At 44.4% G+C, this 27890-nt stretch overlaps 1 protein-coding gene across 5 annotated transcripts in view; it reads left to right on the forward strand.

The window, feature by feature from the left end:
- KIT (KIT proto-oncogene, receptor tyrosine kinase) overlaps positions 1 to 27890 on the forward strand; it is an 80571-nt gene that overhangs the window by 9397 nt on the left and 43284 nt on the right. For all 5 annotated transcript variants that reach the window (XM_045881130.3, XM_064584496.1, XM_045881132.3 and 2 more), the window contains exon 2: positions 25242 to 25511. In XM_045881130.3, coding sequence (XP_045737086.1) covers positions 25242 to 25511 — 270 coding nt within the window. The remainder of the gene's footprint in view (positions 1 to 25241; positions 25512 to 27890) is intronic.

A 27890-nucleotide genomic window follows, 5' to 3' on the forward strand; every position in this document is an offset into this window, starting at 1 on the left:
GCAAATTTTAAATATTTAGTAAAATGATAATCCAGGCATGTAGCAGTCTGCATAAATCCATTCGCTAAAAAACAACAACAACCCCCCTCCCCCGCCAAAAAAAACCCCATACACACACTGAAAAAAACAGTAACAAGCCAAACCTCCCAACCTTGATAATAAGGGTCCTGTGTATGGCTTAGGACATTTTGAGATTCTGCCCTGGGTTCTCCAGCCCTGCATTAGAGGGTAATTGGAAGGGAATTAGGGGCCCTGGTTATGGCCCTCCCCAAAGCTGTGAGCGTTGGGTGGGGAGGTGGCTGTTTGTGGGAGGAAAACTCAGTGGCTCAAAGAAAAGGTGTGTGGTGGCCCTCGCCAGGGCCTTGTTCCTGACCAAGTGGAAAAAAATAATAGGGAAAATGAAAAGAGGAGAAATGCTTACTTACTCCTTTTCTTGTGTCTTTAAGTTCCTGAGGGAGGCAAAATACCTAGCTTCCTTTGGATTTACCCCAGGTGACTCAGGTTATTTCAAAGGGTGTTTATAAAATTCTTAAAACAATCCAGTAATTTACAAAGAATGACCTATGTAGGCAGTGGGATTGCTTAGCAGAGTTAGAACAAAGGAGGTATTATCACGAAGAACTTTGGAAATTATTTGGTGTGTCTTTGTATTGGAAGGAGGTATTTATAGACAGGAATCTAATATAGATTTGGCTTCTGGGGAAAACACTGGCGATTTTACAAGTGTGGTGGGGGGGGTGGGGACATTGGCTCTCTGTTACTCTACTTTGCTAGTGCATGTTTGAGAGAAAACAAGAGCGTGTTTAAAGAAAATGGAGAATTATTCTACTTGGAAAGATGATGGGTACTTTTAAAGTGACTCGGTTTGGGGGTTTGTAAAATGTCTTAAATGCACTTCCATTCTAATTTTCACAGATTTCTTTTTTAATGGGCGACGTTGAGCCCGTGTACCTTGGGAAGATCTTCATTTTAAGAAATGGCCTGGTAAAACCACAGGGATGGGTTATTAGGCTTTTTGTCATTGTTAAATTAAACCCAGATCGTTCATTCAAAATACATCATTCGAATAGCCACTTGAAAATGGTTAATTAGGATGTGGAAATGTTTTTTCCTATTTATCATAGGATCGTTGGGATATTTACTGCAGGCAAATAGTAGACACGTTTCTAGCTGAACCAAAATGCAGCACTTTCGTAAAAAAAGAACCCCCCCTTTTGCTTTTTAAAATAAACTAGCATATGTAGAAGGGTTTATGAATTTTTTAGTAGATCTGAATGTGTAGCCTAATTTACATTTCTGCATTTCCAAGGGATATTATTTAAAACGATCACCTTAGCTTCAGAATGACTGCCTTCTGAAGAGAGGCTGGCCAAGGGAGTGGATGCTGGCGGGCTCAGGGAGTGGCCTGCCGGCAGGTGAGGACCATCCATCACAGGGTGTAGCCGGCTTCTCCCTCCCTATGGGCAATCGGGCCATAAAACCCGAGTGCGTAAGCCTCACGGCTTCATTCTCTTGATTCCTCCTAGTAGCTTTTAAACTGACCTTACATAGCAGGAATTCACAGATTTGTTCATAAATAATTATTAAATCATTGGGGGAGGGACTATAGCAGTGAACACACCAAGCAAAAATCCTCGTCATCTTGGGGCTTCTGTTCCAGTGAATTTTTTTTTGTCTCATGACCCCAGGCCCACAAAGAGCCCAGAAAGAAAAAGAAGAAAGCCTAGGGTCTCTCATAGAAAGCAGCTTAATTTAGATTTATTTCAGTTCCGCATTATGGTCAATTAAGGAAGGAAGCTGAGAAAGGTAAGGTTTCTCAGAGGGTCAGCGGGGACTAGGTTCACCGGGAAGGAGGGGCCGGAGAAGGCAAACCAGAACAGGGCGAGAAGAGAAGCAGGGAAGGGGGAAGAGGGGCCGGGGCCGACTCAGTGGGAGCTTTTGAAGATGTTGGTCACTTGAGTGCTGTCTGCTGCAGGTCCTCACTGCCTTTCACCTTCCCAGTCTCTGTCACTCCAGAGTGGTGGGCCACTTGAGCAGGTGTTCCTGGAAGGACCCACCAAGGGGGTTGAATCAAGTGTGTGTAACATGGGGGAGCACAGACAGGTGTCCTCGCTTTCCGGACTTCATGGAGCCTTTCCTATGCCACAGTGCGTTGTCATTCTGGAGGCTTGGCATCCTTTTTCTCAGAACATACCAGAATGCTTTTTCACAGCTGAGAGAGATGCTTCAGGGGTCCAGACTGAGTGCTCTCCAGCATGTCTCCAAGGACTAGAGGCTCTTCACCTCCTTTTAAAATTCATCCTTTTCTTGTTAAAATCAGACCATCTTTGGGCCTAATAATAACTACGTTCCACTGATGGCCCTTTGTGTCTGACTCTGGGCCGTTCAGCTGCTGACAGTTATTCTGAGCGTCATGTCCCACTCTCCTGTTACTGTAGGTGGCCTGGGTGAGGGGACAGCAGCTTGGCTTCATCTGACTTGCTGCATTTTGGCCCGAGAGTGTCCCTTCAGCGGTCCATGAAATGATAAGCTCTCTGGTTTCAAATCATGGTCACCCCTAAATGAGAATTGACCCTGTTGAACTCCTGAGGACTGGAAAGTTCCTTCTCTGTCAGTTCTTGGGCATCGAGTAGGAATGTTGTTGCCTTTGGTATTGTTAGTGTTGATCCTCAGGAAGGAATCCAAGATACAGACTCTCTAGCGATGGAGGGTGGTACCTAGCCTTTGAGTTGTGGGCAAGAAGGTATGGCCCCAGTGACCGCAGCTTTGGTGGAAGGCCTTAAAGATTCCTCAAGTGCTTGGTAGAATGTCAGCTAACAATTTTGATGAAATGACCAGTTTTAGATATACAAGTATGGGGACCGAAGTAATTATGGGATCAGTTGCTGTAATATACTTGGTCCAGGTTTGACAAAAGACTACTGTTTATAAGTCAGGTCTTCTTGTCCATTGTGGTCATCATTGGTTAGTATGACTGTTTTGCGTGGGAATTTCAGGGCCTAGTTTAAATAGACCCTGTTTAAAACAGTTTGCTATCAGTTAACTAGAGAAGGGCTAAAAAAAAAAAAAAGTAGGGGGCCTAGATCTTTGAGACTATTCCTTGGGTTCTTTGAAAACCTAGTTGTAGCCATTTTATTTTAAGATGGAGCAGTTGAGGGGCGCCTGGGTGGCTCAGTTGGTTTAGCATCCAACTCTTGGTTTTGGCTCGGGTCACAATCTCAGAGCGTTGAGATCGAGCCCTGTGTCAGGTGCCATGCTCATCCGGTCATCAGGGAGTCTGCTTGAGAATTCTCTCTGTCTCTGCCCAAACCCCCTCCTTGCCCCCTGCTCGCGCATGCACGTTCTCTCCCTCTCTCTCCAAAATAAATAAATCTTAAAAAAAAATGGAGCGATTGAACCTCACATTAACTTTAAAATAAATCAATTATAGAGGTGCCTGGGTGGTTCAGTTGGTTAAGTGCCCAGCCCTTGATTTGGGCTCAGGTCGTGATCTCGGTAGTGAGATCGAGCCTCACTTTAGAGCCTGCTTAAGAGTCTCTCTCTCTCTCTCTCTCTCCCCCTCAAACCCCCTCCCATGCACTCGCTCATTCTCTCTCTCTCTCAAAAAAATAAACTATATATCTATCTAAATATATAAATAATGGGGCATTTCAGACATAGGGTAATAGTGTAATGAATCTTCCTGCACCTATCATCCAGTTTCAACAGTTGGATCAACCACCAGCCTTTCTGCTTTATCTCTGTCCACTTCATCCTCCCATTATTTTGAAGCGTATCTCATGCATCGTGGAATTTCATCTATGGATGTTTTCAGTATGTAGCTCTAAAATACAAAGATTCCTTTCCAAACAGAGTGATAATGCCAGTGTCACAAGCCTTCCAAATCAATATAATTCCACAATGTTGTTGATTTTCCAGTGTTCACATTTCCCCTACCAAAATACAATAAAAATATTTAAATATATGTATACAAACATGTACACATTTGTTAGAATCCAAACGAGATTCTCATATTGCAGTTGCTTGATGTGGTCTTCAAGTCATTTCTTATTTATTACAGGTCCTATTCCCCCATTTTTGTTGAAGAAACGGAGTACTTGTCCTGTGCCATTTTTCACAGTCTGGAGTCTGCTGATTGCATTCCTGTGGTGGTAGCCAGCATGCTCTCTGGTCCCTGTATTTCCTGTAAATTTGTGATTTAGAGGTTTGGTCATATTCAGGTTTGGGTTTTGTTTTTTTTTTCCTAAGAAGACTACTTAATAATTGGCATAATCTTCTGTTATTGTACTTTTTTGGTGTACTTTTGGGTGCAAAGATTTGTATTTTTTTTACATTTTTGCTTTTATGCTGATACCTTTTGATAATACCCTGGCTTTGCTCTTTGTCAGGGGGGGGGAGGAGGTGCTATTTTCTTTTGGTTTCCTACTGTGAGTAACATTTAAATTAGCTAGGAGCCTGTTCTTTCTTCTCCCTTTTTCCTCCCGTAGCTTGGCATTTGAAGCAATATCCTTTCACCCCAGTTACTGTCTATACAATCAGTGAGCAAAACGCCTTTTCAGATACTCCTCCCTCCCCTAATTTCACGGATAGCTATACTAAAATTGCTTTATCAGAATATATCGTCATCATATATTTTGCTGTCTCCTTTGTTACCACTCGTTGTCCTACCAGTAAATTCGTATTTGATGCTGGCTACTGGTCCTTAGGTCCTGTCTTTCCTGGCAGGTTGGTTTTTTGAAGCGCATCCTCTGCTCGATGCCTCAGGAAGCACTCACGGGAAGTATTCCCTGAATTATTGTTCATAACAGCTCGTCTGTCGCCTTTATACTTCAAAGTCAGGTTGGCTGATATAAAATCCTTGCTTATCTTTTCTTTGCTCAAGTATCTTTAATATTTTACGGTACTGTCTTTTTTTTTTTTTTTTTTAAAGATTTTATTTATTTGACAGAGAGGCACAGCGAGAGAGAGGGAACACAAGCAGGGGGAGTGGGAGAGGGAGAAGCAGGCTCCCCGCGGAGCAGGGAGCCCGATGCGGGGCTCGATCCCAGGACCCTGGTTGGGATCATGACCTGAGCCGAAGGCAGACGCTTAACGACTGAGCCACCCAGGCGCCTCTACGGTACTGTCTTTTGCCATAAAGTGTTGTCAACTGCTGACAATCTGATTTTCCTTTCCTCATGTTTAACTCGGTGTGTTTGCCTAGCTACCCAAAGGAATGTGTTTTACTTTTATCCTTTGAAGTCCAGGAGTATTTTACAGTGCTGGCTGCCCTGCGTTGATTTTTCTAGGGACATGATACACCACTTAAATATGTAATTACCCAGGAAAGTTTTCTTGGGGCATAGCTTTTGCTTTGTGTCCTATTCTATGTCTTCGGCTTCAGGAACTCCCATTATGTGTGTGTTAGATCCTCTTTGCCTGTCTTTGCCTGTCTTCTGTGTTGGTCCCTTTCTCCCAAGTCCTTTCAGTATCTTCATAATTTATGTGAATGAAAAAATTTCAATCTTCTCCATCTTCCAGTTCTTTTAAGGCACTGTTCATTTTATTTGCTCTTTAAGTTACCCTTCATTTCTGAAATGATTTTTTTCCTTTTATGTCTAATTCTTTTCTTAGTTCTTTACCTGAAATCTTCCATTTTCTCCAATCAACTGATTTCTGGGTTTAAAAAACTCTGGTTTATGTGGTTCTTTATAGCTTCTTTGATTTAATTTCTTTTAGCTTGTTTTGAAATGCTGGGTTGTAGTTTACATCTGTTTTCTTTCTTTCTGGCATGATTTTATTGTCTGTACTGGGGGTGTCATTCTGCTCCTTGTTTTTTCTTTAAATAACTTTGGAATTCAGCTGCAGTTCTTCTCTGTTGCTCACTATGAGTTTTCCTGTACTTTTTCGTAGGGCCTGTATAGCTTTTCTAGTTTCACAATTCTAGAGCACCACTTAGTTGTTTTCATGGAGTGGTGTGTAGACTCTACTTTTCGGCAGTCTAAGATCTTCCATTTTTGGTCCCCATTCCCACCTGCCTACCCTAACCTTTGCCCCTGTTTTGCTCATCTTAGATGCGTCCCCAGCAATTTCCCCTCCCTATGGGGCTTTCTCCTTTCTTGTTCGTTCATAAGAATCAGACCTCCCCCCGACCCAGAACATTCCAGCACTTAGACAGACATGGGTCACAATTCCCTCCGCACTTACTAGTGAAATTGGAACCTGCAAAGCCATCTGCCAGTTTGCATGGGTGTTCTCAGAATGGCTCTCTGAACTTTCCAGTGAGTATCTAATGGCAATTCTTGAAGCTGTTGTTTGTTCTCATCTTCTCATATATAGGGTTCATGGGAATAGCTTATCACCTGGTTCTGTTGTAGGTATTGCTCCTGGGTTTTTGCTTCTGCTCTATTTGTCTGTTTTTATGGTTGGGGTGGGTGCAGGTAGGGAAGATCCAATAATTAGGCTGCTACCACTGTCAGAATCTGCATAGACTTTTTTTTTAAGATTTTATTTATTTATTTGAGAGAGAGCATGAGTGGGGGGTGGAGGGAGGAGCAGACTCCCCGCTGAGCAGGGAGCCTGATATGGGGGGCTGGATCCCAGGACCCCGGGGTCATGACCTGAGCTAGCTGAAGGCAGACACTTAGCCAATTGAGCCACCCAGGCGCCCCTACATAGACTTTTTAGCATGAGATTTGGTAACCTTTCCATCTACCAAATTGGGGCCAAAGCAGCAGAGTCTTGAAACATCACTGGTAGCTGACTTAAAAAATAATTTTCTTCCAAGATAAGTTATTAAAAATGTGTTGTAGAGAGAAAAGTTAGTGGTTGTAACCATCTGAAAACTGGAATTAAACACTTTATGGTCTAAGCTTATTTATGACAAAATGTAATGGTTGAAATCATCAGAGCACCAGGAAGCTCCTATCTGACCTGTTGTTTCTGAGGAAAATGTATAAAAAGTGACACACTTTTGCCATTGTTTGGTGTAATATTCCTTTAGTTCTGAAGGAGAGAGTGCTATTTTATGGTTTTAAAAGCATTAACCACATTAATACTTTTAATACCATCTAATAAAGATAAAATCATTACGTGCATTTTTCACCTTCAGCTTTTTTTCTTCTATGAAAAACTTGCATATCTTTAATTATGGTCATTTGAAAAAAATGCTGCCAGGGCTTGACATAATATTAATTTAGATTTCCAAAAATGCTAAATTTCTTTCCTCCAACTTGAGTTTCCTTCAACTGGCCATTGATTTAAATTATCTACTAGAAGGTTACAATTTTAGAATTGGCCTCTTTATACCCCCTGCTTTTTAGGATAGCCATTATTGTGAAGTCATATAAGGAAGGAGTAAAACTTTCTCAATGGACATATTGGAAACTTGAAAAAGAATTCTGGAAAACAGAGTAAGATCATTTCAGACATTTCCTCTTATTTTCTATGAAGAGATGAGAAGAAATCATTTTGAAAACAGAGCTGGTCATTAAGAATTCTTTGCAAAAGGGTAGCAGGCTTAATGTGTTGCTCTAAGTGAATGTCACCCAAGAAAAATTAAGGGAAAAGTGAGCACTCATTAAGCAAATTGACCAGCAAGTGTACTGATGAATGTCGCAACAAATTTGAATAAACTAATTTTGTCCATTAGTGTGCTTTTAGACCAGTGTGATTGTTTTGGTCAAATTATCTTTTATTTTGTTTATTCAGATGTAGAATAACTAGAATTAACTATTGCAGCAATTTTCTGATGAGTAATTTAGAAAATTGGTGGATGGTATCTGACTCCTCACCAAGACACGCCTGTTATTTGATCGGGCCGTGTGCAAGAACACGGACCAACTTGGGAGAGTTGCTATTTGCTCTGATTCTGACCCACTGCAAATGGAAGCTCAGAGGCCTGCGCTGGATCAGCATGGGCTGTGGGCTTGGGCTCTGGGCCCTCAGACGGAGTACACCAGATTGAGGTCTGATGTGCTGCAGAAGTTGTATTTGCCACCCAGTGTCACTATTCTGGAGTCCTTTAGCTGTGACTGGTGAATTCTGCAACATTTCCCACTTCTAAAGCTTGGGGATTCGAGAAATCTGTGCCCGAGTGGCTGCCAAAGCTTGTCAGGGGGACCCAGTGCGAGGCCGATTTCTAGGTGTAAAAGCCAGGCAGATTTGCTCACTCAAGAAAATCTGTTTTTTGTAGGTTTGCTTTGACTTCCAAGATACAGATACTGATACAATTTCTCTTTTTTCTCTCTCTCTCTTTTTTTTTTGGTTTGTTTTTGTTGCACTAGTGCTATGATTTTCTTTTGGTAGCTGTTGGTGGTGTGGGGTTGGGGAGTAACTGCTTTTCCATGTGTGGTCCTGGACCGCAGCAGGGGCATCACCTGGGACTTCTCAGAAACGCAGACTCTAAATGGGAAGCTCGGAGCAGGGCCCAGCGGGCCATTTTAACAGCTATCCAGCTGAAGTTTGTGCACCAGTCGTCTGCAGTAACTGGGTGTTGTCACAGCATCAGGGCAGGGATCATTGAGAATTCAAAGCTCATGGGGCCTCTTGACTGGCCGACCAGGGTGCAATTCTCAGTTCTCTTTCTGTTGCACTAAAAAGATAGATATGACTTTCGGTTAGTCCAGACAGGAAGACAGACAATCGCAGTGTATGGGGACGGTGCCTCGGTAGGCTGCAAGGGGCCTTCAGAACACGTGCCTGTGGGGGAGGGGGGAGGACGGGAAGGCCCCTCTATAGAGGTGTATTGTATTGTCTTTCTTTTCTTTTTTGAAGATTTTCTTTTTTTAATTTTTTTTAAAAGAGTTTATGTATTTATTTGACAGAGACAGCGAGAGAGGGAACACAAGCAGGGGGAGGGGGAGAGGGAGAAGCAGGCTTCCCGTGGAGCAGGGAGCCTGATGTGGGGCTTGATCCCAGGACCCCAGGATCATGCCCTGAGCCGAAGGCAGACGCTTAACGACTGAGCCACCCAGGGGCCCTTATTTATTTATTTTAGAGAGAGAGAGAGAGAGTGCAAGCAGGGGAGGGGCAAAGGGGGAGGGCTGGGGAGAGGGAGAAAGAATCTGGAGCAGATGCCCCACTGAGCAGGGAGCCCCCACTTGGGCTCCACCCCAGGACTCTGAGGTCATGACCTGAGCCGAAACAGAGAGTCGGACGTGTAACCCACTGAGCCACCCAGGCTCCCTGAGGTGGTATTTTGAAAGGACAGGTATGATCGTGTCTTTCTGTGATTCAGTTGAGGTGGATCCCACTTCAGGCATCCAGGGTCCTTCGCATCCCTGTTTTGCACACAGTACCTGCAGATTCCTTGGCTGTCAGTGCTTTTGTCACTCCTTACAGGTGTCCTGCCCCTGTGCCCAGTGGCTTCTGCAGGAGCTGCCCCTCTGCCTGAGTCCTGTCCCGGGGACCATGGTGCTCCCTGGTCTGGTGCACTTGAGACCCCAACTGGCATGTTGCCTTTGCGATTCTTTTTGAACCCCCAGGGTGGGTCATGTCAGTTCTCACCGTACAGTGCACTTCATCGTCCTCATCGCATTGTAATTATGTAATTGTATCGTTATTAGTTTACTGCTCATCCCTGGAGCTAAATAGAAATTCCATGAGGGGGATAGACCGTGCTTATTCCCTTGTTGCCCAAGGGCCCAGCAAGGAGCGGGCATTTAGTAAATATTTTTAGATGAATGAATGGATGGATTGGGGGGGCAGTCCCCTTTTGATCCCTGGGTCAAAGGGCTGCTTAATGTATGCATTACATTAAGGAGAAGGGTGTCACCTAATAAGTTAATTATTTATAGGATCAGTTGCCACCACCATTGAATCCTACCACTAGAAGGGCCAGCCCCTTGCCCAGTGGCAGCGGAGTCTGAAACCTGATTCTAATTTGGGGTCTGGTTTTTGGGACACCCAAGAGAAGAAGTTCTTGAGTATTACTACCCCAGGATATGGAAAAGGAGAGAAATCCTCTGATCTTGGAGACGTTCATAATACCTGTGCCAGAAGCCAGAGCTGGAGTGGTAAACGTGGCACCTGAGCAATTTTCAGGGAAATGACCCTTGTCCCTCCCCTCTGCCCTCAGAGCTTCCAGGAAGGGCTGCCTGCTTTGCTCACAGAGTTTGATGCTGGGGCACTGTGTGTCTCCCCACCCACTTCCAGGTCCATCTACTAGAAGATCAGAGATGGCCTCCTTTGCCTTATTTTAGTCGGTTTGTCTTGACCTGGGTAGAGTCGGGTTTTTCATTTCTGTTCCAGAAGGAGAAAGCATGGCGTTTGCTTCCCCAAGGCAGCCGGTTCAAGGTGGGGGCGTTTGTCTCAGATAAGACACTAAGTAAGCTGTGCTGATATGTAATAGGATTGCCAATAGCCTGCATGTATGTAATTTATAAAAATACATATATTGAGAACAAGGGCTCAATTTTTTTTTTTTCTTTTAAAGGTAGGGTTTTCAAGACCCAGCAGGTAAAGATGCTGACATGCTTATGGGAATCTTTTCATAGAACTGATCTGTTGCCTCTTTGTAAGGTTGTTGATTGTTGTGTTTAGTTGTGTTTTTTTACATTCAAGGCACAACATACTCTCTCATACCTATTGTAAACTCCTTTTAGATTAAGCGAATGTAATAAATGCCATAGGTTTTGGAACAAAAGTCATAAACACAATTTCTCACTCCAGTAGCTATGATCAGAACAGCTCTCATTTGCTGAGCTGGCCAGGAGTGTGGAAAGCGCACATGGCTATCATTCTGTGTTTTGGTGTGTGTGTCCTTTGTCGAGCAGATGCCATTTCCCCTCCTAAGGGTGGTCATTCCACATCCCCCCCGCCTTCTGCTCTCCTGCCCATTCTGGGTCCCAGATCCCAGTGTTGCTCTAATGCTTTCCCCGCTACTCCCTTGTCCTCCTCTGTTGCTGTCAAGTCATCATAGCGAATAGTAGTAACAGGGCCGTTTACTGCTGCAAGGTACATGGCGGATTTGGAGAGGAAGTAGGAATCCTGGAATATTTGACCCCCAGTTAGAGAGGTGGAGACTGAGGCTTGGAAAGGCCAAAGAATTTCCCCCAAAGTCTCACGTAGCTTGGGCTGGAATCCATGCTTGTCTGGCTCCAAAGCCAACACCTCCTTTACATTCCATTCCTGTTGCTTCCCTTGCTCCCAGAAGGTCAGAGAAGCACCATGATCTCCAGGCTCTGAGCTGGCTTCTAGATTTTAAAATATTGCTGAATAAGTTCTAGAAATTGCAAGATTAGTACAAAGAACTCCAGGATACCCTTCACCTACACTCTCTGTTAACATTTTGACACATTTCCTTTGTGTATGTACATACTATTTTTTTCTGAACTATCTGAGAGTAAATTGCTAATAGGCTTCCCCAAAGAGCCATCCCAAGGAGACTCTGCCTTGTAATTTATGAGAGCATCGAGGCCACCCGGAATGAATGCCGCCTTCTGCCCCCCGATCCAAGTGTGGTTCTGCCCCCCCTTTTCTCTACCCTGGGACCTCCCTCCAAGGAGGGACACCTCTGAGCTTACTGCTTTCGCCCTCAACCTTAATCTGAGTTTTTCAAATTCAATGCAGACCCTAAAACTCAACTGCCTTCTTGGAAATTGGCTCTCTCTAGCACCTAAAAAAACCGGAACCTCTTCTTGGCCAGGTAACACAAAGGCAAATCAAAAGGGGCTTTCTGTAGGTTTCTACTTGTTCTGTGAAGAGGGGGACAGAGGGGATTCCCCCTCCCCGCCCCGTTACCCAGACCTGCTGCTAAACTGTTGTCCCCGCGAAGTCCAGTCTGTTTGCAAGACAGTTACCAATGCTGGTAACCTTTTCTCTGGCCACTGCCTCGGATAAAATTCCCTTTTTAAACAGTTAACACTTTTGTTCTTACTTCCTTTGGTATAAACCAGCTCTGTGGCTATAAAACGACATTTTGAAAGTGGAAACCAGAAGGAAAAAATGTACTGTCTGGTCTGTGTGGGATGAAGGGGAAGGTGCAATTTCCCTTATCTGACAGGTCCATTAAAAGCAGGATTTAGAATTTATTCACCAGTAAAATTTGTTGATTTACCCATTATGTGAAAATGAGCTTAAATATCTATTTGAGCCATGCATAATTCCTAGCCTTTTTTTTTTTTTTTTTAGAACTAGAAAATCAGGGAGGCCTTTCAAAAATGTAGATCGCATTTGAAGACAAGATACCTTGGGAAAACAACCCAAATGTCAGGATGAATGGATAAAGATGAATGTGGGATGTACATACAGTGGAATATTACTCAGCTTTAAAAAGGAGATTTTGACACCTGCTATGACACGAAAGAACCTTGGAGACCTTATGCTGATTTAAATAAGCAGGACACTAAAGGACAAATATTTTATGGATCCACTTATATGAGGTTTCTAGACCAGTAAATTCATAGAGACAGAAAGTAGAATGGTGGTTGCCAGGGGCTGGGGGCACGTGGTGGTGAATTGGGGAGTTTCTATTCCGTGGGTACAAAGTTTCAATTATAAAAACGTTCTGGATATGGATAGCCTAGGCTGTTAGTTGTACAACATTGTAAATGTATTTAGTGCCACTCAATTGCGTAATTAAAAATGGTTAAAATGGTAGATTTTGTGTTCTATTTTGCCACAACAAAAACAAAATTTAAATGCCCCACGGGCATATATTTGTGTGTGTAAATATGGACAAGTTGGCCCCTTACTTAGTATTGGCATTTTTTTGACATCGTTAGGATTAGATGCTATGGAATTAGAACTAGAGCTTCTGGTTGGCATGTATTATTATTTCTTCAAATTTTCATTTGCTGAAGCACAACCTCATTTCCCCACCTGACCCGGGGAGCTGAGCATTTTGAGGAATTCTTAGTTCCCGGTGGGAGGAAAGGGTATGGCTGTGAGTTAGTGTTGGAGCGCTCTGCCCACATACTGGCCCACACTGGCCCAGGTGCCCAGGACAATGCTAATGTGAAGGCAGTTTACGCCCAGTAGGTCCTTCCGCAAAATCTTGCAAGGATCAGCTGCAGCCTCTGTCTCTGAAGCATGCAGCCTTGAAGGGTCGGCTTGAGATGAGACACACACGGGGCTAGCTCTTCCTTGGTGCTTGGTAGGTCTTGGGTTTGTAAAGCTGACCTCTGACTAGTATGGTCGACCTTCCCCGTGCTCTTTTTGCCCTGTTCCTTTTCACTTTGTTGCCCCAGTCCTTCTTTTAAGTTAAGGAAGTTAAAGTGGAAAGAAGTCCAGAGCTTCCCCCCACCCCCACCCCAAACTACACAGGTGGCGAGGGTCTTGCGGTGTTTATTGTATTCAAATCCCTAATGCTTCTTATCTGGTTCTGATTTCAGTAAGTGCTTTCCAGAACTCAGAAACACGGAAATCTGCCTATTTACAGTAGGAGCTGTGCTGGGCTATTGGGAAAAACCCCCTGGAAATGAGAAAGTTCCTCTTTTCTGTTCAGGGATGGATCCTAATATATTGTGCTTGTCAAATCCAGACCTTATCTGATTCCCCAAAGACCGACTTCATAATGGCGGAGAAGGGTTTCCTCCCCCTGTGTGTCTTTGAGATCGAAAGAGGAAGTCCTGCTTCCTCCAGCATTGGCTTGTATTTTTCTTAGGATGAGTAGGAAGTGTAGTAAGTAGTCCTCTAAAAGCCTCCACTGCCGGCTCGCTACGCATAGCTAGCAGAACCGTGCAAAATAATCAGCTGAGAAGGGCGCTTCTCTCGGTGTTGAATGATACGTACGTCTCCACACTTCCTGTTCACTTTATAAGATGGAAGAGCCGGGGATCAGAGTCCACGTATAGGCCCGTATTCTAATTCTGTGTTCACCCAGTAGTTTTACAACAAAGTACGTGATTCGTTATGTTTATAAGAGAATCACTGCTCCTCATTCTTGCCACAGTTAGCTGAGTCCAGCCACTGGATCTTGACCCTCATGTAGCCTAGGTATTTGATTACAGATCCTAGAGTCCTGGAGCTTTTGATGGCCTCTTCATAATTTTTCAGAAGAGGAGACTGAGTCCTAGAGAACCTCGGCAACTTGCCCACAACTTGTGTATTTCCCCACCATTACATTTTTTCCCCCTTCACACCCTTCACTAACTGCTGAAGAGCAAAAGGAGGCTGTTACACATTTTATCTAAAGCATACAGATATTGCATATCTTAGCAGAAACCAAACAATTAATAATTTTGCTAGCCTCCTCCAACCTGAGAAAAGCTTTGACAGATGTCGTATCTTTAAAAGGCATTTACTGGAAGTTTGAATCTTGGCTGCCAGGTCCTCTTAGTAAGTTTCCTTAGAAGCAAGCAGAGTATTTAACGTCTCCTTGATCTTGGGGTGTGCTTTTCAAACAGCAAAAACAGGGGTGGGGGGGTTCTTATCTTGCCACCAGATGGCATCCTTGTGAATCAGGAACCGGTGGAAGGAAGGCATGGAGGGTCCAACTACAGGGAAGCTCCCGGTGGTCCAGTGCTGAGGGACCTGAGTAGGGAAGCGCCTTACAGCAGAGGACCAGGTGTGCATGCTTTAACCAGGGATCCCAATAACAGCCGGAAAAGCAGGAAACGCCAATATTCCAGGAAAGGGTGAGCAACACAGGTGACTTAGCAGTTCTGGGTTTCTCCAAGCACGCACCTTACTGATTCTGTGGTTAAGGCAGAAAATAGAGGAGCTGACTCGGCCCCCAGGAGGAAACCGCTCTCAGTAGCAGAGGCAGGAAGGGCCCAAACCACAGGTGAATCCACCCAGGCTGCAGAGCCCACAGAAAGGTGAGTGGGTGAGAAGGTAGGATGGGGGCGATGCGGCCTGACCCTGCCTGCCCAGAGGAGAGCACCCCTGTTTATGGCGGGCCATCTCTTTCCAGCGCTGGGGAGCCTGGTGAAGCACTATTCCTTGGCCATCCGTGGGGATGCAGGACCCACAGGTTATACCAATGGCCCCTTTGTGCCACAGATATTTTTCTGAAAAGAGGACCCTGGAACATACTGTTTCACCTTGGCTTTGGTGCCTTTAAACCCCAAATGGGCTCATGCAGGTACTTTATGGTCGCCTGTATCAGCTCCCAAGGTCAGGTATCAGCTGCACAGGAGCCTGCAGCGGGTTCTGCTTTCCGGCCTTCCCTGCTCATCACTCCTCTCGCTGTCCCTGCCTCCCATCCCTCTTTGTTGTTCCCCCGCCTCTGTGGCTACTCATGCCCCCATTCTAACTCGGAGCCCTCTGGGAGCCATGGCCGCCCATGCTCTCCAGCTCCGAGAGTCTTCTCCTCTCCCTCCTCCCCCTGCCCCCGGCTGGCCCCGAAGTTGCTCTCCCCTAACAGCCTGTGCAGTCAAAGCTCCTGTTCTCCCACATCCCGGGACTGCAGGACCACTGGGAGATCCTGGTGCCGTGGGCGTGGGGGTGGGGCTGGGATGTTGGTGATTCCCACGTAAGGCCAGGATTATAATGAGTGATGCAGGGTATGGCCTTGCTCTCTATCCCCCTTCATGTCTGTCAGTGACCAGTCCTGTGTCCTAAGGGTTGTGAGGCTGGTTCTCTGTCCACTTCTGCTCCCCTCCCTGCTGCCATGTCCTTGGATATTCTGGCGTTCATCTAGAAGGCCCTCTGCACCACCTTGTCTGGAATTCCTGGTTCTCCTTTACCAGAGGCATTGCCATCTCTGCCCTACTGCAGCCGCCTTGCACCTGTCATTTCCTTCTGGGCTCTCTATTTGTCCTCCCCACTCCCTCCCTGGATGATTTTATGAACACCACTGGTTATCCCCTCCCCCATATCACCTGCTGTGTGCTGGTGAGTATGTGGCCCTAACCCAGCCCCCCACTCCAGCCCAGTTTCCAGGATGTCCCAGTGCCACCCACTCATCCAAATATGCTTCTAAATCTGTTCTTCCTCCTCCATTCTGTTGGCACCCCAAGTTCCCATCACCTAAGCCAAAATCAGGTGTCCTTTCTTCCCCTTGCTTCTTCACTGCCCCAGGACCCTTACCCATCAGCGCTATTTTTCACTGCTCCCTGAGGGGTCCCCCCAAGCACGCATCAGTAGCTCCCTAGCAGGGTGGGCTCACCCCCTTACTATGACAAAGGGGACCCTCCAGTGATCCTGCCCCCCAGGACCTCTGGCCTCACACCTTGATGCTGTAGCGATTCTGAATGATACTGTGATACAAAGCACACACCTTAACTAGGTCTGTGATATTTGCTCTTGTGGTTCCCCTCACCTAACAGACCTTTCTCCTCCTCTACCCTTAGGCTTGAACAGGTCACACATACTCTCTGAGCTCTGAGAATCCGTTCCTGACCCTCTTCTCCCCCCTCCCATTTCCCCATTTGCTGTGCTGGCTTCATTCTAGGGCAGTTCTCTGTGTGAGTCCATCTTCCCCCATGCTCTGTATTCCTGGTCCCCAGCCCCACCCAGGACAAATAGTAGGAGCTCAGTTACCATTTCATCAATGAAGACAGTTTCAGAAGTGCTTGCTTTGTTACTGATCTGTCTCTGCCAGTAATGACTAATGCTCCAGCATTTATTTCCCTGTCCTTTGGTTCCCTTCTGTCAATTAGTTCAGAATCATTAGACCGACATTGACATATACTTAAGAAGCTGCTTTTTTAAAAAACTGCTTCAGTGACGTCTTCGCTGTTTTGTGATTTTAAACTGACTTTCAAACGCTGCTCATTTTACAATGGTATATTGCTACAGCTTGAGACCGTCCCTGTCTCATACTGTAATTTTGTATAATTACTACAAATCCTGTACCTAACATGATACCAAGCCCTGGCATGCAAAAAGAAAATTTATTTAGAACTAGGTACAAATTTGCACCGTGCCAAGGAAGTGGTTTCTGAGTCTGCAGACATAGGAATATTGCAGTGAAAGACTTAAGACAGTGAGGACATCATGTCAATTACTTACTATATACCTCTTGTCAAACCTGAGTAGATTTTAACAACGAGCTCTTTCCAGGTACATGCTTTAATCTCTGTATTACAAGGTTAAAGATCTATCTGAACTCTCTCTTACCCAGAAAATCCTTTGGAAATAGCAGAGTTGTGAATCGGGAATCCCGTGATGCAGTAGGACTGTTCTCAAACTTGTCCATGGAGGTGCTCTTAAAGGTTGGGGGTAGTAGGGATTTGGGTGGTATGTTTGGGAGTATATAGCTGTAAGGTAGTTTCTTTGAAAGCTCATGCTTTTCCACCTGAATTTATTTTACTTTCTATTTGATGATCTGTAATACAAAAGAGTGTTTAAAAATCAGTCACTGACAGAAATCAGCCTTCAAGAAGACTGGTTAAAAAGCATCCAAGATCAGAGAAATACTGCTCTGTAGGGTGATGTCCCAAATTACCTTCCCCTGTCCTGTACCTGTACAGCTAATAAATGTAGTAATTCCTTCATGTATTTATTGTCATCTTCTGTATTCCTGGCGCTCTGTGAGGCTTGGAGGATGGAGATAGAAAACAGACTTTGCTTTGGATTCTGAGAGCTTACCGTTTCGGGGGTGAGGTAGGAGTGGGGGGTTCCTCATAAGATGAGCTTTTCCTGACCGCCACACACCTTCATACTCAAAGCTTTGCCTTTGCCTTTCCCCTCCTTGAATACACATCTGAATGTGGACGCATGCAAATGGGCAAAGTCTTGCTGGCTCAGCTCACATGGCCCTTCCCTCTGGACCTTTTCATGGTGCTTCTGGGCAGAATAGTAGCTGCTCCCTTTGAGACCTGGGATGTGTTTATCAACTTTCAGTATTTTTATTTCATTTGTATTGGCTTTGTCTTTGAGACTTCAGTGGTTATGGTAGCATGAACTCAGTGTAGTAGAGTGGGCACCATTCTGGGATCCTCTATCCCATGGTTTCCTTCACTTTGTGTGGGTGATCCAGAGTGGATTTACAGGTTCCCCCCCCCGCCCCCCCCCGCTGCACCAAGAGCATTTCTTCAGATTTGTTTGGTTTTCACTGAGCTCACACTCCCCCCACCCCCACCCTAGCTTTATTCTCTTTCCAGTATCATCTACTTGTTTTTAACGCCTCATGGGTGTTGGGGGCAATTACTAGGATCCTTCCATCTTGGTTTTTATCCAGTTTTTTCCTGTGGGGATATAAAAGTATGTCAGAAACAGTAGGATATACAAATCATTAGCTTTTTTTTAAATCACGAATTGTGTTTAAATAGTACGTGAACTAAAGAGTCGCCCCACTACAGTGGAGCTTTGAGCTTTGTCTTACTTGCCACTCCTGCGGTACTTCCTCAAAACCAGAACAGGCCTCTCCACGTGGCTTTGCCTCCCCGCTGTTATTTTACCTGGTTCCTTATATTCATGTCCAAAGGAGAAAAGGTTTTGAAATGACTTCCTTACTTTTAGCCCCAACTATAAATCCAGTCTTGGCAGCTTAGACGTTTGCAAAGTGAACAAAGCCCTGAGGAGGATCTTTGAGAAAAGATTTGCAATAACGGTCGACGTGGTCCAGTCACTACTGAGGGGACTGGGGAGCACCTCCAAGCTCAAGCAGGTGTCTCTCACTTGTACTGGTCATTGAGAACCTTCTACAGGACAAGCCCAGCTTGGACTCTTCAATGAGTCTCTTGACTGACAGAGCACAGAGACTACTGGTGTATCTTAAATAGTTTATTCTCACTTAAGAAAGATGGACAGCTGCTTTCCTTTTGATGGAGAAGCAGAACCTTGTCTTTGAGCTTTGGTTGACCTTGAGTTTGGGATGACTGGTGGGCGTTCTCAGCCTACACCACACCCAGAATGCAAGCAAGGTCTGCAGTTTCTAACTGCAGTTTCCTTCAGTGTCCTGCTTGTGAAACAGCACTGGGGATGCAGAGCCCCCCACCCCTGGTGCGTGAGCCCCCCTCCCCCAGTCTTCTCATGTTTCACCCACATTTAATTGGACACTCGTTTTAGTTGAGCCACGATTAGAGTGTTTCTTTGTTATCGGAGAGTCAGCAGCTCTTTCTTAACACACACGCACTCCTATTTCATCAATTTTCATAACATGCACTTAATTTGTATATAAAATAGGCCACAAGTCTAACTTCAAGAAACAGGTTTGAGAATAAGACCACGTGACTCTGACGATGCGAGCAGGAGAGCAGAGGTGCCGGAGAGAAGAACCTAACAGTCACGAGCCCTCAGAGTCCCCTGGGCAGGAGTCCGTGTGGCTTGAAACTGAGGGCTTATTTAGCCCAGAAAGTTAAAAGTGCTTTTATGAATGTCTGCTCTGTGTACGGGAGCAGAGGGATGGGAACCAAGATGCCATTCGTGTCCTCAAGCACAACGGTGTGGAACAAATAAAAATAATGACAACAATTAATTTTTTTAAATGATGTGATTTAAAACAAAGTTAGGGGGCTCACAAAGGCTAATACCAGGGGTCAGAGTGGTCAGCTAAGAAAGAGCCAAGGTAGCTGAGAAGGGTTGAGGCTTCACTGGCCAGGGCCTTGAAGAATTGTTGTTTTGGGGGCGCCTGGGTGGCTCAGTCGTTAAGCGTCTGCCTTCGGCTCAGGTCATGATCCCAGGGTCCTGGGATCGAGTCCCACATCAGGCTCCCTGCTCAGCGGGAAGCCTGCTTCTCCCTCTCCCACTCCCCCTGCTTGTGTTCCCTCTCTTGCTGTGTCTCTCTCTGTCAAATAAATAAATAAAAATCTTTAAAAAAAATAAAATAAAAAAGAATTGTTGTTTTGTTTAGTATTAGAGTTTTTTTTTTTATTGTGGTAGGATGCACATAATATAAAATGTACCATTTCTCAGTGTCCAATTCAATGCTGTTAGGTACATTCACAGTGTTGTGCAACCATCACCACTGTCCATTTTCAGAACTTCTTATTTTTTTACTATCCCACATGGAAATTCTGTACCCATTAACCTCATTAACTCCCCATTCCCCCCTCCGCCTAGCTCTTGGTAATCTTATTCTACTCTCTGTCTCTATGGCTTGGCCTACTCTAGGTGCCCCATGTAAGTAGAACCAGACCACATTTGTCCTTTTGTTTCTGGCTTATTTCAGGTAGTATCATGTTTTTGAAGTTCATGGATGTGGTAGCCTAGGTCAGAATTTCCTTCCTTGTCATGGCTCAGTGATACTCCATTGCATGCACCTGCCTCATTTTGTCTGTTGATCTGTCGACCTGTCGACGGGCACTTGGGTTGTTTCCACTTCTGGCTATTGTAGACAGTGCTGCTATGAACATGGGTGTGCAAATATCTGCTTTTAGTTCTTTTGGGTATGGTTGAATTTTACACGAGCAGAAGAGGTTGTAGAGGGTATGTTGGCTTTTATCTTGATATTGTTAAAATCTTGAACCATTATGGACTGTTCATAAGTGCTCCTTTTCTCCCTTATTTATGTTCTTTGAGAGTAAGGACTGCCTTCTAGGTTTGGCACTTAGCCAGGTGCCTGGGATAAATATATAAAATATTTTTTTTTGTTTCTGGAGTTCCTAGTCCAGAGCCATCATACACTATGGTAGTTGGTCCCCAGAATGGTAGGTTTTGCCATCTTTTTTTCCTGGCTCATTAATTGACATGTGTTCAGAGAATAGAAAACAACTTTTAAATTAGCCTTAGCCAAACATAATTAGGGAAGTACATTTTCTAATGCAGAGTCCCAACGTAGATAAAACCCAATTCAGCAAACATTTGTTGAGAATTTGCTATGTACCAGATGCATTTTAAAATGGTAATTTCAAAAAATAAACAAATAAACAAAATGTGTAATTTCAGAGCAGTTTCAAAGCTCAGTTGGAATACCTTATTGGTATTGAATTTTAAATATAATAAAGGTAGGTACATACCTTTTAATATGAATCTCTAGTCTTTTTCATTGTGAGAGCATCGTAACAACATTCAAGATAGTTTAGAAAAAAGAATAATACCCAGAGTCCCGCTCTAATATAAGCTCTATTTTCATTTTATAGGGTGAGTTTGAGGGTTGAACTTACACATAATTTATTTTGAAAATAAAACCCTTAACGTTTCTGGTGGCAATTATTTTAAAATTTTATTTTTTAAAACCCTAGAAGTAAAGCAGAAACCAGTGATCTCAAATTTGGAGGCTGCTTTTGGGAGGTATCCATAGCAGCTTAATGGATGAATGGAACCACTCCCTTGGTGGTGCAGCAGAAATGACTTCTGTCCTCTTTTGTGGATAGCCCAGTGGACTGTTGAGACCCGTTAGAGGGCCTGGGTGTTGAGGAACCTAACCTGTCCCTCCTCCGATCTTCTCTGTGTTCAGGGATCGAAGGGAATGTTTTTATGACTTTGCCAGGGGAAAAGTACAATTTAAGATCCTGGGAGTAGATGGAGGAGGTAAGCCCTAGATTTAGACCACACGTATCAGTACAGAAGGATGGGTGATGGGGCTGGACGTGTTGGACGGAGTTAGTGAGGACAGGTGATCGTGGTTAGGGACCAATACCCATGAGAGGCAGGGCTTTCCACATGGCAAGAAGGTGAATTGGTGGGGTAGGTGTGTTCTGGGGACACGGGCAGAACGATGGGCCTAGGAAGGAATGGAGCTGCTTACAGGCTCCTTAGCCAGCCAGCCTAAGAATCTGTCTTACTGGCGAGGCAGGTAAGGGTCCAGAGGAAGCCGCTAGAAATTAGTCCCGTCCCAGTGCTTTGTAAGCTGTACACGATGTCAATGTTAGCTGCTGCCACCTCTGGTAGGGTTTTTGAGGCTGGGAGTGGGGTTGTTGAAAGATGGTTGTTTTTTAGGCTGGCGGATCTCAGGGCTATGAGGTCTGATGAGTTGGGAGTGGGGTGCCTGGAAGCACGGAGATCTTTTAGGAGAGGATGTTATCTGTAAGTGGCTAGTCTGGGGTGGGGCAGCAGGAGTGGAAAGGCAGACAAGGATGAGAGGCAGAGACTCCAAAGGAAAGACTGCTAGGATTTGCTGCCAAGGAGGCAGAAGTCAGGCGGGAACCCGTTTGGGAAATGAGGGAACCGTGTATATTCATAGGAAGTGAGTAAGTCAGGACTGACTGGAGGGGTGATAAGAGGTTCTGTTTTTAGAATAATTGTGTCTAACATTTATTATGTATTTTCTGTGTGCCCCCAGACAGTTCTGAGTGCTTTGTATAGTAGCCTTATGAAATAAGTTCTGCTACTGCCCCGACTTTGCAAATGAGGAGACCAAGGCACAGTTGATTGGTAACTTGCCTGAGGATCACACGCTTACTCCTTGGCAGAGCCAGGATGCAAATCTAGAGTCTTAACTCAAGAGCCAAGCTCTTCCCGAGTATGCTTCACTGCCTCATTGTAATAGCCAACATCTATTCAAAGTGCCCTGTCCTGTGTTAAGCTCCTTGTGTGTATTTGTCACATCTGATTCCCATAAGAACTCAGGAGATGAGGGTATTTTTATCATTTTCCGGATCTGGAAACTTGGGCACAGAAGTTGAGTGGCCTGCCTTCGTCACACTTCCATTGGCATGGTAGGTCTCCGGAAGTCAGCAATATTTATTCAGCTGGATTGTCCTGTCTACATATGCACTCCTGAGAAAGCCAGATTGATTGAAGTATATTGCGATATAAATTCTTGAAGAATTTTTGGATTAAATTTTCTGTCAACGTCCCTATTCGCTAGAACTACTCCTTTTTTAAAAAGGGGATTAATAATTGAAATAATAGTGTCTCCAGTTATTGCTGTGCCCGTTTCCATTATTTGACTTTAAAAACAATCCCAGGCACTTTGTTTCCATATTCTGGCCCCACCATTTAGATGCTGAGCCTCAGTGGGGACGGATGGTCTTGTCTATAGTACTTCTTACGTTGTTGGTGCTTAATAACATTTGATGATTGTCATCAACCTTGTTGTTACCCTCTGTGACTTGAGGTTTGGTGAGGGTCTTCAGTCTGGGTTGTACTTGGCATGACCTCGTGGAGCTGCGATTGAAGCCTTGGTCAGAAGGTGCCCAGATGCAGTATCTGTCTGGGTGACAAATTGAAATTGAGACCAGTCATCTCTGCACCTGCAGGGGAGAGTTTCTGTGCCTCTTTAGAGCATCTTTGGTCTGTCCCTCTCCACAGATTCTCCTCCCCCTATCTTCACATGTCAACAGGTCTCTTTTGTAACTTTTAACCTCGTTTGACTGCAGGTCTTTTTCTCTGCCCTCTGGTGTCATCGCTCCTCAGAGAGAGGTCTCTACATAGAGCCTTTAACCTCGGAGCATACAGAAATTCCCACTCACCTGAAATTGTACTCTTGGGTTTCCTGCCGTCTCTTTCTCACCAGATGTAGTCGGTTCATTCCCTTCACTTTTGTTGTTCATTCCCTTGATCTTGCTCAGCATCTGCCCTCGGACCCACCACCTTTTCTTTGAAACCTTCTTCCCTCTTGAGCTCCCCCCTCCCTCCCTTCCTTCGTGGTGGTGGTTTTTTGTTGCTGTTGGTGCTTGTTCATTTTTGTTTGATTTTTAAGTCTCAAATCTATACCCTCTGAGCTGGAAGAGCTCTCCAAGATTGGTACTCTGTGCATTCCTCTTTTTTCCACAAGCCCTCACCCTTGACTGTCTGATCCTTTCTTTTCACTTCACACATTTTTGCTCTTCCTCCACCATCTGCAATGCAGGCCATGAGGTGAGGAGAAGGGCGTCCACTGGCCAGGTATGCCCTGGGAGCAGGGCACTTGCCCCTCCTGTCCCCATCTGTTTCTGCTCATGTCTCCGCATCCCCAGTCCTGCCAGACTTGTGGAGAGCTTCCTGGCGTGGCTCACTTGCTGCTTTTGCCTTTTACTCCTCCTTCAGAACTCAGGTCACTTCTTGTCTCCGACCTTGTATAAGTGTGGAGGGGATGGATACCCATTTCGCCTGTGACCCTGCGGAAGTGGTAGAAAGCTACCTCCCACCCCCCACCCCCAGAGGGGGAGTTCTGTGACCCTGTTGCTCTAGCCCACCTTACCCAGGGACCCTTTCTTCCCACTCGCTCACCCAGGTCATATGGGAGTCAGGCTTTGTAGTTTTAATTACACTATAGCCTTTAATGTGTTTTTCCTCTGGTAGTTAGAATGCATCTTTCATCTCAGATCCTTTACTATAGATCTCATTGCTTCTGCTTACCTGAGGACCAGACCTCTTCACAGATTTCCTCAAATCTAGAAGATCTCTGGTATCTTACTGCACATGTTACTTTTTTACCGAAAAACATATAGTGTCTCTGCATGGTCTTTATTTTCCTATGGTGTATATATGTCCGTGGCACGTGTCTGTCTTCTCTTTCACCTTTTCTGATATGGTCAAGGTCCAGCCCACTTCTTCTTCTTCTTCTTCAACTTAAAGCTAAAACTTGTACCTATATTTCACTTAATTCTGACACATGAGCAGTGTGTTCTTTAAACTCTGGAGTGTGTAACAACCCAGAGCTGCAAAGCTCGAAGCTTTTGCAGATCATCATTAATGAACAGATACTTGCGTTCATGCAACAGATGGATGAACGAATGAATGAATTGGCTGCCGTGAATTTTCTGAGGTTCACGTTTCATGTTCAGAGTCTAAAGTTTGCATCTTAAACTAGGAAACCTGTCTAGGCATTAGTTTGATTAGGCAGCAACCCCACCTATGTCATGAAATATCTCATGGTCTGATCTTTAAAATGGGATTTTTGTGTTCTGCCTTATTGTTTGAAACTCTTAAATCGGTCTCCTTTTGATGAACATCACCATATTAAGGAGAATTGCATACACATAACTGAATTCACAGCCAAGCTATGTCACGGTCATGTACATTTTGCCAGAAGAGTAACTGGCCAGGGGGTGGTGGTGGTTGTTGTTGTTGTGTTTTGTTTTTTATAGCATGGGGTTTTGTTTTTGTTGTTTTACGCTGGGTGTCAGCATGTCACTACCATTGCCATGGCCCATATTCAGAGTAGAAACTTGACCCAGCTGTGTGTTTAACCCAGGGAAGGCCATGGCATCCCACAAGTATGGCTCGCATACCAAGTGTGACCCTCAGGATTAATTGAGAGTTGCAGAAGATGATTTTCTGGATGAACTTAAGAAACTTTATTTTATTTATTTATTTATTTTTTTGGGGGGGGGGTGCAAAATGGTGGTTTTATTAAAGCACAGGGACAGGACCCGTGGGCAGAAAGAGCTGCTGCCGAACTTAAGAAACTTTAAACAGAACTCTTTCTAACTATAAATAGCAGGGCAGCTTTGTCCTATTTTTATTGTAGAGCACACAGAAGATGGAAATCAATATTGGAAGAAATGCTTTATTTCGCCAAGGAAAAAGATCATACTCAACACGATTCTTATTTTTCTTGGCAGGCTCTTCTCAACCATCTGTGAGTCCAGGGGAACTGTCTCTACCATCCATCCACCCAGCAAAATCAGAGTTAATAGTCAGTGTTGGCGACGAGATTAGGCTGTTATGCACCGATCCAGGATTTGTCAAATGGACTTTTGAGACCCCGGGTCAATTGAGTGAGAACACACGCAATGAATGGATCACAGAGAAAGCCGAGGCCGCCAACACAGGCAATTACACGTGTACCAACAGAGATGGTTTAAGCAGGTCCATTTATGTGTTTGTTAGAGGTAAATGTGTGGCTTTCTTTCATGCTATGCTTTAGAGAACTTAATATCCTGTTCTTAATTATGGATGACATATAGATGGCTGAGCCAGAGAGAAAATATTACTGGCTGGGTCTCAGATGCCTAAAACAAATTTTTCTTTGTTAGTTTCCCCCCATCTTTTGATACATTGTGGCCATGGGTATGACTCCAGCTGAAGGTCTGCAAGGCTGCAATACTCTTCCTAATGAGATTACAATATGGTTAGCCCATTTGTCCTGGCACTGTGAGTAAACCCTGAGAATAAATTAGGCCCTTTGGGAAAGCTGCATTTTAATGCCTTGAGATCCTAGATACTCCCACTTAGTAAAAACACTTCAGGAAACTAAAGGCCTCTGAAGTCCTAAACAGACCAACACTTCAAAAGAACTGACCCACTTTTAGGGAGCAAATTCCAGAAAAATAACGCAGTCAGCTAATCACCCCATGTCCCCTCTTAGGTTCTTAATAGTTGTCAGTTGTTTCATTAAAAAAAAAAAAAGAAAACCAAAAAACAAAACTGTGACCTCTTAGAAACAGAAGAAAAATATGATCGTTGGATTTCCGTACCCCATTTCCTATGATAAACTCAGTGATTCATCTGTGTTTGTGCTTTTAACATCCTTGTCAAGAGGAGGTTTGCTGACAGTGGGAGGCAGGAAGAATCTTTCTGTTGATGTAAAAACAAGTACTTAAAGCTTTAAGAGACTGACCCAGGTTATAGGAGGAGAACTAGTGTTATTGGTCCTGAGTTTGTGCCTGGACTGGAGCTATCATTGAAACAGGCCAGCGTAGGAGTCCTCACCCATGATACTGTGGAAGAATAGTGAATAAATTTGTCCTAGATGGCAGATCTGAGCAAGCTCTAGAGTTTCATTTTCTCACTGAAACATTCGGATAAGATCATCAGCTCTGTTGTCCTCATGTAATTGTTGTTCAGGAGACAGAATTGTGCAAATTTGAGTTCTATCAAGGGTTAATAAAGTTGACTCCATAGTGTTCACTATAAAGAAGGTTGCTGGGAAATTGACTCTGCCTCCCCTTAGTTTATCTGTTATTCTTTCCTAGGTGGGTAGCTGAAAAATACACACGGATAAGGCACAGCTTAGCCTCGGGGTATGGTTCCATAATGGTTGGGATAACCTGGGTGCTGTTCTTTGATGTTCAAGAAGGTACTCTGGAATTTCCAGGTGGTCATGAAGTATCATTCTGCATATTAACACAGTGGGTAGACCACTGCTAAATGGGGAAAACGGCTCAATTAGCCAAGTCAGTCTCGCAGAGTTCATGGATTTTCTTTAGAAGGGAAGTCTTGCTCAGTAACTTAGCACTCCACTGAATTATTACTGATTTAAGATGTTTGGATACTTAAGTAAGTTATGTTACAGCCGTGAAGGAAATCGGGGCATTGTAGGAGCTAGCGTTAAGCAACTGAAAGAGTAGATGGGAAAATAACCAGCGATGGCCTTGGATCTTAGTTCTGCCATCATGAGGGACTTTACTCATAGAACAAATTAAGCTGGGAGGTGCATAATTCACTCTGGGAAAAAAAAATTTTTTTTTTTCCAAAATTAAATGGTAAGTATATTTCAATGATGTCAAATTGATTTTTGTGAGACACCTGAATTCCAGGTGGAAAGGACAATTAAAAAACATTTTAAACATGATCTGTTGGCCCAGCCATCTATCTGTATTATCTTTACACAGCAGAGTTGGCTGTATATTGTGTATATAGAATGAGGTTTGTCTTTGCTTATAGGAGGTCCCAGTCTGCCTGAGGCCTTTCCAGTCCACACCTGGTATCCTGGCATAATTCTTAATAGCACTCCCTTTCACTCACAGGTGTCCTGGTTTGGATGATACTTACTACAGTATTCCTGAAACTCATAAGCTCCCCTTGGGAATATGGCTTCATTTGATGTCCAGAAGTTTATATTTATACATATCTTTCAAGAAGTATGAAGGGTGAGGCCCACATGACGTTTGTACAGGGTGGCCCGCTAATAGTTTTGCAGATTTTATGCAGAAGCTGCAAGATCCTGGAGACTGGGGGCTCTGAAAAGGGGCCCCCACAGAGAGGGGTAGAGGAAGAACCCTAATAGGTATCATCACACTGGCTTAGTCTTGGCCCATCCTCCCTAGAGTATTCCCTGTTGTAGAAGAAGAGTAACTATTGTAATAAAATATCCTCAGAGTTTTAAGAGCTCAAGTTGCAGTATCCGTTGGACTGTGTCTGTATCCCCTGGACTGTGGTATGCTCAGCCTTTTCTGGGCCGTATCACTTTTTAGGAGAGTCACTTTTTTCAGACTTCGGTTTCTTCATCTCTGAAATGGTAACAATAGTGCCCATCACATGGGAGTGTT

This window comes from Mirounga angustirostris, unplaced genomic scaffold, assembly GCF_029215605.1.
Source record: "Mirounga angustirostris isolate CCGP_5_RB_7025 unplaced genomic scaffold, mMirAng1.0.hap1 SCAF_2, whole genome shotgun sequence".
NCBI classification, from domain to species: Eukaryota; Metazoa; Chordata; class Mammalia; order Carnivora; family Phocidae; genus Mirounga; species Mirounga angustirostris.